The sequence below is a fragment of the Arvicola amphibius genome, chromosome 7 (assembly GCF_903992535.2).
Source record: "Arvicola amphibius chromosome 7, mArvAmp1.2, whole genome shotgun sequence".
Lineage (NCBI taxonomy): Eukaryota > Metazoa > Chordata > Mammalia > Rodentia > Cricetidae > Arvicola > Arvicola amphibius.
The window spans coordinates 12,535,527-12,546,572 of NC_052053.1; the positions used below are offsets into that span (position 1 = coordinate 12,535,527).

Here is an 11,046-nt window from a genome sequence, read left to right on the forward strand (position 1 = left end):
AGAAGCGAGCAAGTGCTGCCTGCACAATTATGGCAGGAAAGGAGCTGAAGGTCGGACTGAACGGCAGGCTTCAGAGACATCAGCAACCTGGTTCTGTCGCTTTAAAAAAAAAAGGAAGCAGGATTTCAGGAACAACAAAGGGGGAAATTGTTACCCTAATTCCTCTCCTAGATACAAATTATACCAACCTAGGAGAAAAGGTGTTGCTTGGACCCAAACACCTATAGGTTTGGAAGGCAAAGTTTTTAAATTTATGATTGATGACATTAACCCCATTAGACAAAGTTCTCAAGCTCAGTTCCTTTGTTCACGGAACGCTCACAGTCTAGAATTTCCTTTCCCCTTCTACTTCTCCATGAGGATGCTCTGAGTCCCTCCCTCTCCTGTGTGCCCAGCCACACGGTGTGTGCTTCCACAAATCAGATAGCAACCAGCACTGGGTGACAGTGCTCCCCAGCCCCCAACCTCAAGGAGGATGAGGAACTCTCTGCAGTGCTGTGCTTAGCAGCTGTCAGGGCTGGGACTTTCACTAAAGGCTGAAGAGCTCTTAAGGCCACACTCCACTGCCCCATGGGCATCCGCAGCATCTTAATGTACTTATTTGCTTGGTGTCTGCCTCCCTCTGGGGCTGTTGTATCTGACAAGAAGCACCAAGTTTTATTTATTTTTCATGGGCCCATTCAGACCCTGGGATTGATCAACAATGTGTGCTAAATTCAAAGTTTTCGACTAAGTAGGTAATATATTCTGTGGGTATTTCTGAGTTATTCTTTGCTGAAATAAAATAGAAAATAAATTATAGTGTAGTGAAGAGAATTTAAATAGTTCTGACAACTGGTACAAACCTGACCCAAAAATACTGATAGCGATTGGACAGCTTTATAAAATGCAAAAGAATGAAAATAGTTATATATCTTTGTACATACACAAATTCTTATGTATGTATCTACATACAGTATGTGTACATCTATAAACATTTATGGAGTTATCATCTATTGTGAATATGATTTTCCCTAAAGGCAAAGAGAATGATTTAAAAAAATTTTATTATCTGTACACTCAGCAAAGCTGTCTTGACATGGAATTCAAATTCTAAATGATGGGGGTTGGAGAGATGGCTCAAGAGCACTGGCCTGCTCTTCCAGAGGACCTGAGTTTGACTCCCAGCACCCACACGCCAGCTCACAACCATCTGCAACCCTAGTCCTAGGGAATCTGATGCCCTCTTATGGCCTCTGCAGGCACCAGGCACGCACATGGCACACAGACATACGTGCAGGCAAAACACCTATACACGTATAAATAAGTAAATGAACAAATAACTTTTTTTTTTTTTTTGGTTTTTCGAGACAGGGTTTCCCTGTAGTTTCTAGAGCCTGTCCTGGAACTAGCTCTTGTAGACCAGGCTAGCCTCGAACTCAGAGATCTGCCTGCCTCTGCCTCCCAAGTGCTGGGATTAAAGGCATGCGCCACCACCGCCCGGCCGCAAATAACTTTTTATAGATTATAAATGACAGTCAATCCTAGATCAGATCATGTCATCTGAGAAAACTGTTTCCTGTCTCTACCATGCAACATACCTGCAATTTGGTCACAAGTTCTCAAAATAGAAATGATAAAACCTCAACTACATCAAACCTAAAAGATTTGCCAGCTCCGAATTAGCTGAGATTACTCTAGCCACCCACAGTGATGAAGAAGATAACGGGCCACGGTACAGCCAGGCACTGTCCTCAGCTGCAGAGCCAGCGTGGCTGTGCTTTACAGAGATGTGACATGATGCTCTACTCCCTTGCCAACGCTGGAGCTGCTTCCCAGGAGCAGAGACCACTGAGCAGCCTCATCTCAGGACAGGCCACTTATCAGAGAGAAAGCCGGAAGAGGCTAAGGATGGCGGCGACCTCCGGCCTTTGTCCCGAACATTATCATCTTGTACATAAAACTCTACATTGCCTCCTTCCTCTGTGATCTCCCACGCACACCAAATTCTACCCACTGACAACACCACGAGAATGTTCTCACCGTGACAGAAGCTTCACAAGCCATCTGCAGAGGATAAGCTCTAGGTCAAGATATTTTAAAGACCGCGAAGAAGCACAAAAAACAACCATCAGATAGACCCATAACATTATAAAAACAATTCTAAAATACACAGTGAGGCACCACCCAGGATAACCCAAAGCATGCCCCTTCACTAGGCAAACTCACAGCCAGCAGGTACCAGGCTCAAAGTGGGAAAACAATCAGATGCCACCAACCCCTGATCTAACAGACGACGCATCCAAGTTTAGGGCTCTGCCTACATCGGCTGCTTCCTAGCCAGACAAACAGCAACTACAAACCATCTTAAAACTTCAGCCACCGTGTCACGGCAGAAGCTAGAGAGACGCAGGACGGTCCACTTTGATCGCAGCCGATGAAGGGAGAGAAGAAAAGGCACAGGGGAACCCTCCAAGGACATTCCTCCCATAAAACACATAACTCACAAATACAAAAACAAACATCTCTTCAGAGGCCGGAGAGCTGAGGTTGTCCTTGGCACCTTGGCCATGAAGTCACTGGTGATTTCTGGGAGGTGGAGCAGAGTACAGTCTTGTCTTGGCTGGCTGGCTGCTCCACCCTTCCTAACAGGCCAGCTTTTAAAAAAAAAAATAAGTCAGTATTTACACACCACACAAGTTGCCGGACCCAGGAACAGCTTGGCTAAATCTAATCTCTACCCTGGCGATAAGCAATTTGCCCTTCAAATTCCAAAAAGGCAGGCTTGGGATTTTCTGAGGCCCTAGAACTCTATTGTTCTGTTCTGTGGAAGCTCTCTCTGGGCCCCGTGTCTGTCACACGTGCATTCAGATCTGCACTGGTGCTAACTAAGGTCCTCGTTAGACCACAAGGACCCCAAGACAGAGGGAAACGGCTCCTAAGGAGCCTTGAACCCAAGGCAGGATGTCTTCACAGGCTCAGGACCTGATGCAGGCATTTTACAAGCAGCGGTTTTAAAGTAGGCTTCACAGAAAAGTATGCGAACCCAGTGTCTGTGCTAAGGCTGGAGTTGAAAGGGTTCACCCAGTTTTAACGGATATCTGAGATTTTTACAATGTTCTCTAACCTTGACAAATGGCAGCAGCAATGAGAAAGAAGTCACTAAACTCTGCTAAGGTCCCTAACATCCTGACTGACAGCTGCCTGCCCTAGACTGCGGTCCTTTCCTTTATGAGGTGGTTTAAGAACTGGTCACAGTTTTCCCTTACCAAGTGACGAGGTAAAGCCTTAAATCTACCAAGTGACTTCCCTGAATGGTTCTTCATCTACACAGCTAATGGTTTTTAAATGTTTGAGAAACTCTCACCAAAACTAATCTTACACGAGGCCCTCCCTGTCAGTCGTATGAAAAGGAGCCATGCTAGCTCACTTGCTCATACCTAGGTGTGTCCAGATCTGCTCGGAATCATCACCTTGAGATCCGAGGGGATCCTGCTGACTATGGGCCGGGCCCTATCTGCTCATCACACCATCGACTCAGTAACTGCCTAGGGATGAACACTTCAAGGGAAGCAAGATGTTGATAATTCGGGAAATGGAATTTATTTTCAGCAGCCCCCTGATCACAGAGTCTATTTTCTTGCTTTTTCCACACAGAAAGGATAGAACTTTCCAGAATAACAAAACCTCTTGGCAATTGGCTCTCTAAAGACTCAACACAACAAACAACAAAATCTCCCCAGGGGCACAAATCTCAGAGAAAAACTCCTTCCCTTAAAGGCCAGCTGTCACATTAGCTGGAGAGCTGGGACCTGGGGTTTTAACTTCAGTGTTAAACATGGTCAGCCAGGTATGGCGTGGAAAGAAGAAAAATAAAACTGCTGCTCAAACAGATCAAAGCGAGGGATTTCTTTAGAAAACCAACAGCCATGAGCAATCACAGCCGTGTGAAAACAGCCCACTTGCATTATTGGCTCCAAACTCATTTTTCTAATCTATGTCTCCAACGTTGCATAGGTTCCAGTATCCTGGGTCCATCTGACACTGATGGCCCTAGCCCTTAGAGTGGGTAGCAGACAAAATAATCCAGCAAGTGGCGATGTGGAACTAATGAAAAAAAAAAAAAAGTTCTTTTTAGGCACAGTAAGACCTGGTCTGGAAATAAAACAGAACTGGCAAGGTAGTTCAAAATCTACATATCGATGTCCTCATGTTTGATTAAAAGTTAAACGCGGTGATTAAGGAAACTGCGCGTGGAAGCCGGGGAGGAGAATAGATTCCTTCTACAAAGACTCTGTTCAGGCCCCGAAGCAATCATCATCTAAGCAGACTTTCATTCCATCCCAGGGGCGTATCATCGTTATTTAGGGAATACAGCGTCTCTCAGCGTGTACTTAAAGAAGAGGACGGATAAAAGAAAACATCATATCCCAACTTGTTCCTTTAAAGGGAAAAATTTCAATTAGCCCCACTTTAGGGCTCTTAGGCCTCTTTTCATCTCTCTGGACTCCAGCTCTACTCATGACGGTCTTTCATCTCCTCTGCCTTATTTGACTATGCACGGAGATCTTCCCAAATTGCATGTGGTATCATTCCACCTGTTCTATTTGCTAATACGGAGTCCATGTGCTTTATGGTTTGCCCGAGACCGATCAAGAATAACCCAAGTAAGTATCTGCTAGTACTAAGACCTGGGCGCTAGCTTGCCCAATCCCCCAAATCTTTCAGGGTAATATGTTGCCCACACTCCACTGAGGTTCTGCAAAATTCAGATTCCTATTTTGTCTGGAGATGAGAACATAACAGCTGGTAGGGCCTCTGCTTACGGTCCTCTCGTCTGTGGGTCCCTCTGCAGGGGGCGCCCAACCAAAAGGTCACCCAGAGACTAAAAGTGATGGGATTTCCTTTTGAAGCTTAGAACATGCTAGTCCCCCCTCCCTTCCAAGGCTTGGGCGTTCTGTATGATTCTCCAAACCAACAGCTGTCCTTGATGAGGAAATTTGAGGCGATTTGACCATCTTTATTGGCCTCACGGTCTGCAGTCTAGCGGTTACATAAATGCACTGGGGCTCCTGCACACAGGGCAGGATCAGCTTGCAATTACTTCCTGAAAAGTCTATTGCTGGTGAATCTTGTGAGACCAATTCCCTAGCCTCTTTTAGACATACAGACTTGGGGTTTTTGTTGTTGGCATTGTTGCTGGTCTGTTGTTTCTTATTTTTGTGGCAACAGCAGAAGAAGATAGACAGCAAGGGTCATTGAAGAAAAGTCTGTTAAGGAGGGCCACAAGAGGCATCAGGACGGTTACTTTAGAAGGGGTGAGGACACGTTTCGGAGATGAAAAGATGGTTGGAAAATGATATAGTGCTGAAGAAAACACTAATCGCAGTGACAGTCCTAACATTTCTCCACACTCTACTGTTCTCACTCCACGCTTTTCATAAACGATCTCATTCAATATTCATAATAGAATTTTGAGGTAGTCATGACTAACAGCCGCATTTTAAAAAGCGAGACAAGGCTGTTTAGGCAAACAAAGCAGCTTATACATAGCCCATTGCTGCGTTCTGAACTGCTTTCCTGAACTGAAGAGAGTCAGACTTTGGCATGACATTGGAAGTGGCGTTGCCTAGGCTGGGACTCCTGCCTGACGTGATAGAGCAGTGGGCTAGGGCCAGCCGGCTCTTCAGACACCAGCACTGTGAAAGGCAGATGGTTTACAGAGTCAGCGCTCTGGAAAGGGAAACAGAGATAGCCTGAGTTTAAATACAACTATACCCTGTCCACAGTGGCAGGCCTGAGAGCAGAGAAAGGGAAGCGTGACAGTTCAGTAACATTGTCACTTAGGTCTAGCAATGGAGAACAGGCTTGCAAGATGGTACATGTGAGTACTAGTCAAATATCATGATGGTCATCCCGAGGCATGTTCACCAGGAAGCCATCCACGCTGCAACGTAAGCATTTATTAAGTGCACTTAATGGAATTAACACTGTCGTTATCCACATGAGCAGTACGCTGCTGAGATCCTACTATCCTGGGCACATACACTGGACATGGTTGGTGGAAACTGTACCTTTTTTTTCCCGTTGGTTTGTTCTTTTGAGACAGGGTCTCACTATGTAGCCCTGGCTGTCTTGGAACTCTCTCTGTAGACCAGGCTGGCCTTAAACTCAGAGATCCACCTGCCTCTGCCCCGTGTGCTGGGATTAAAGGAGTCAAACACCACACCTGACCCTGGGCGTCTTAAATAGCCTCCCTCACCTGTTTTCAGAAACCAATTACAGCAATTAGCCATCCTCAGTTTCCAAAGAGAAATGCTGACCTTAGTGTTAGGAATTTTTTTCTAACGCGAGCTCTCTGTCGATGCAAATTCCCAATCAAGCCAAAGCAACACAAGCCAAGTTAAGAAATATCCAGGTTTAATGGGAGTCCTGCGCTCTCCCCGAAAGCGACCACCAGGAGGAAGGAAAAGAGACCACGTGATCCTCCTTTGGGAGTTCACTTAAATACTCTGTGGCAGTGGTCCTGACACCCCCCCCCCCTTGCCCAGGGAGGGGTCAGGACCTGGCATGCTGGGATTTGGAGTCCAGACCAATAAAACTCTCAGGCCTGGGGGCTAGGATAGAGGTGAGGGGCTGGGGTCTACGCTCCCAACTTAACATTTAGTGCACTGGGAAATAATTAGGCAAATTCATCAGCAGACCCTTCGTCATTTACATTCCCAGTAAGGAAAAACAACCAGTTTTTCCTCACAGGGTTACAATGATTTGTTCTATTGACGTATCTGCAGCATGGGAAAAAAAAAAAAAAGAACCCTCAGCACTTGCAAGCTGTTCCCTTATCATAACCTTCCTTCGGACTAAATACCAGAAACATGTGACAATCATGTCAGAGCAGTCGCCCTGCTCTCCTGGGTATTTTGAATGACTCACCCAAGATGGCACAACAAGATTAGGAGACTATTTATTGCTCTGTTGACTGCGGATGGAGAGCTCCCTTTGCTCAGAAGGTCACTCTGGCTATGTTTTTACCTTATGACAGTTACAGAAGTTAGGCAGAGAGAGTGGCTACTCACATTCTCCTTGTCGGGAATCCCTAGAGGAGGAAAGAGAGACAGAAGAGGCCATGAATTGTGTGATCAACCTCTGCAATGGAACCAGAATCCTTTGCTGGAGGCAGACCAATAACACTTCCATGTTTTCTGTTTGTGCACCCATGAAAGCTCACACAGAGAGATCATGGCACCCGTACATAGCTCTAACTCAATGCATCGGGAATGGAGTGATGTGTCCAGGCAGCAATAACTGGGATTATTTTGTGTTCACCAGATGCTTTACCCTCCCAGTGGTAAAAATCTCTCTGTGGCTCGTTGACACCACGTAAGCAGCTAACCCCACTGTCTGGATGCCAGAACGCTCAGAACTGTGGACAGATAAATCTATTCTCTAGCTGCGTGCACACATCGCTACACTATAACCACCTCCTTCTGCTCCAGCAATCAGAACTCTGGTGCAAGCAGCATAGGAAACCCATCAGAATGCAAGTTCTGCAAACAAGTTCCTTCCTGTTGTACTCAGGCCAGACCTGAGCATGGCAGCGGCTGTTTCAAGACAAGGGTTATCCCAGCTCCCTTAGCTCAGAAAATGCACCGCTCTTCCGTGTGCTCACCTGTTCACCCATTTACAAACATTACCGGCGCATCCACCAGAGGCAGCTCCTGGTCTTTTTCTCTTGGTGGACCTTGGGCTGCCTCTGGGAAGCTACTATGAAAGGTGATTTTTCAGCCCTGCAGGTCTTGACAGTTGGGCTAAGGTGTGAAGATTCTTGGGCTGCCACCTTCTATGGGAGGCAAAGGCCATCATTAAGGAGCTTTGCACAACATGGGGATAAGAATGGCCAAAAGGAGGAAAAGGAGCAGTTCAAAATTAAAAGATAATTTATTGGGATTACATACTTGTAACCTTAGTGTGCGGGAGACTGAGCCAGGACGATTATGAGTTTAAGGCTAGCCTGGGGTATTTAGTAAGACTCTATCTCAATAAAAAGGGTGGCAAGATGGCTCAGCAGGTAAAAGTGCTTGCTGCAAGCTTGACCTGAGTCCAATCCCCTGGCCCCACATGGTGGGAGGAGAGAGCTGACTCCTATCAATTATCAACTGGTTCTCATGCATGTGGCATGGCTCATACTTGCACAAATGTTCACAGAATAACAAACAAATAAATGTGATCATTGTTATTTTTAAAAAGACACCAAGATCAGTGGCTACCACTTGACGGGGTCCAGTTCAGCAGCCATGTGATATCATTATATCTTTATGATATCTGTGATAAAGATATTGCGTTTGGGAAATCTGAATATTGACTTGATAGTGGCTGTTTTTACAGGAAAGCATGACAGCTATTCCATGTGGTTGTAGTGCTGAACACACAAGGAAAAGCCTTTATTTTCAAAAAGCCAGGGGCAGGGCTGAAACTGTGATCCTAAATACTAAGGAGGCTGGAGCAGGAAAATGGCAAGTTCGGCCACTCTCAGGTCTGCAGTGAGACACAGTCTGGCCAGAGAGAGAGAGACCTGCGGAGCGAGAACCAAGTTCAGACTCCTAAGCTTTTAGGAGAACGTAGAAGGACCATGGAAGTGTTGAGAAAAAAGCGGGAACACCAGGATCATGCAGCAGAGCCCTGAGGCCCAAGGGAGAACAGGGCCGGAAAGTTATTAAATTAATAAGAACGGTGGGAGCCACTGAGGCTATCGGTTATGACCAACTGTGGAGCACTTCATTTAAAAATATGGCGCAGAAGCCAGACTCGTGGGGCTAGTGAGTGGCTAGGGCTGAGGACGTGATGGCTAATACCATAATAATTATCATGTGCCCGTCAGACTTTTGACACATGGCACGTTTTGATTCATTTAACACTCATGACAACCCTAGGGGGAAATTGAGGCACAATGTATCTGAGTGTCTTTCCTGAAGTCACATAGCTAGAAGACAGCACAGTTGATTTTCTTCGGCTTGGACATTCCTAATGAACCGGTTATTTCTAGCTCAGCCAAGAGGGGGAGGGCAAAAGGAAAGAGAAAGAAAAAGAAAGAAAGAAAGAAAGAGAGAGAGAGAGAGAGGGAGGGAGGGAGGGAGGGAGGGAGGGAGGGAGGGAGGGAGGGAGGGAGGGAAGGCCGATGTTCCTCTTTCCTGCTTCCTTTTCAAGGGGGCAGATGTGGGGAGAGGGCAGATGTGGGGAGAGGGCAGATGTGGGGAGAGGGCAGATGTGGGGAGAGGGCAGATGTGGGGAGAGGGCAGATGTGGGGAGAGGGCAGATGTGGGGAGAGGGCAGATGTGGCGAGAGGCTCTAGAGACAGAGAGTGACAGCAACACTGTGGGACAGAAGGTAAGGAACCCTGAAGATTCTAGCCAAGTGAGAAGGTGGCCCCTGCAGAAGCTAACAAATTGGAGAATGAGAGTGACCTTAAAGGAGCAGGGACAGGGTGGAAATGCTGTCGGCCACATCCATATCTAGCCATCAAAGTGCCATAACTTCAAGTACTTCATGCTTGGTACTTTGTTACACACACACACACACACACACACACACACACCACACACACACACACACCTGCAACAGGGATAGGAAATAGAGAGAGGAATCAGCAGTTAAGATCACGTACTACTCTCCCAGAGGACTGAAGCAGTTCCTACTCTCACATCAGATAGCTCACAACTGCTTCCGGGAATCTGACGCCCTCTTCTGGCCTCTAAAGGCACCTGCACTCTTGTGCACAGACACATACATAAAAACAAGACTGATCTTTTAAAAAGCACCAGACAGCTCACTCACTCCTCCCCTAGCTTTAGACCTCAGCCACAGGTGGATCTCTTAGAGGAGCCTGATTTTGTTTTGCTAGTGTACACTGAGTGTGCATACCATGCCACTTGACTGCACACATGTGTGTGAAATAACAGAGTTAAGCTATCTATGACCTTCCTATGTGGGAGAGCACGCAGCACCTAGCACCTACCAAAAGCCTGAGATGGGAAGGGCCGTTTAAAAAGAACTAGTGAGTTCTGCTTCTTCCTTTGGTCGATAGACCTAAAGTGAACAGATGATGGGATTCCTGGGGACCCCATGTGACTAAGACAAGCACAGCTTGGGAATCCTGTTCTGAAAAGGGCACAGAATGTTGCAAGCATGTGGATGTGCAGTATGGAGGTCCCAGCCTGCACCAGAGCCGGCCACTCTCCGCTATGAAGACCCCACAGGACAGCGCACAGACCACAAGTGCAGGCTCTCCAGCGTGAGCTGCCGGTCTGGGACACACAGCAGAGTCAGGGTGCCTCCCCTGTCATGCTGGTGTACAACACACATTTTTTTTTGTCACATAAAAACACATACCACAAAACAAATTCTCAGATGCAAAATGCTCACACTTCACTTACTGTCATTGTTGGAGCCCGTTTCCATAACACCATAGGGAGGAGCCAGAAGGCCGGCCATGTACTGTCGGTATTTCTGCAAGACAAGATTGTAAAGTCAGCACGCAGGTATTTACTTGCTTGAGGCGTTCGTTTATTTACATGTTAAAGAGCAGAAACCCTGAGTATCAGGAAACCTGAGTCTCTTATTTTTAGAGCCAGGAAGTGTGTTCTCTGGGGCTCTGGGTTTAAACTAAAGATGTAGGGTTCAGCCTGAGGCTTCCTGGGAGAGACTGAATGTGCCCCCTGCCCCAGGCAGGGCCCCACCCAGCCACTTCATTGATGTGTTACGCGTTCGTTGGGAAGGAATGGCGGGGTTCTTACCTCTCCCCACCCTGTATACACAGGCACCTGAGAAGCAGTGTGAGTTGACAGGCTCAGACACAGGCACTGTGCCGCCTGCCTCCGAGGTGAATGCCTCTGAATCAACCTCTTTCAAAGCCAAAAGAAACGCAGCAGCTCTTGGAACAGGTCTCTTTGAAAAGAGGCTGACTCGCTCCCATTTACCTCCCTCCTTTTACGCGGTACACCTGTCTGCTACGTGACCTCCAAAGCACTTTTGTTACATCGTCAAATAACATCATTTGGCTTAATTTAGATG

General features: G+C 46.8%; 1 protein-coding gene across 1 annotated transcript in view; it reads right to left on the reverse strand.

The window, feature by feature from the left end:
- The window catches only part of Rapgef4 (Rap guanine nucleotide exchange factor 4), a 117,315-nt gene extending 106,833 nt beyond the window's left edge, over window positions 1-10,482 (reverse strand). Inside the window, 2 exon segments of the mRNA XM_038338012.2 lie at window positions 7,056-7,075; window positions 10,410-10,482. Coding sequence (XP_038193940.1) covers window positions 7,056-7,075; window positions 10,410-10,467 — 78 coding nt within the window. The 5' untranslated portion in view covers window positions 10,468-10,482.
- Window positions 10,483-11,046: the final 564 nt, after the last annotated feature.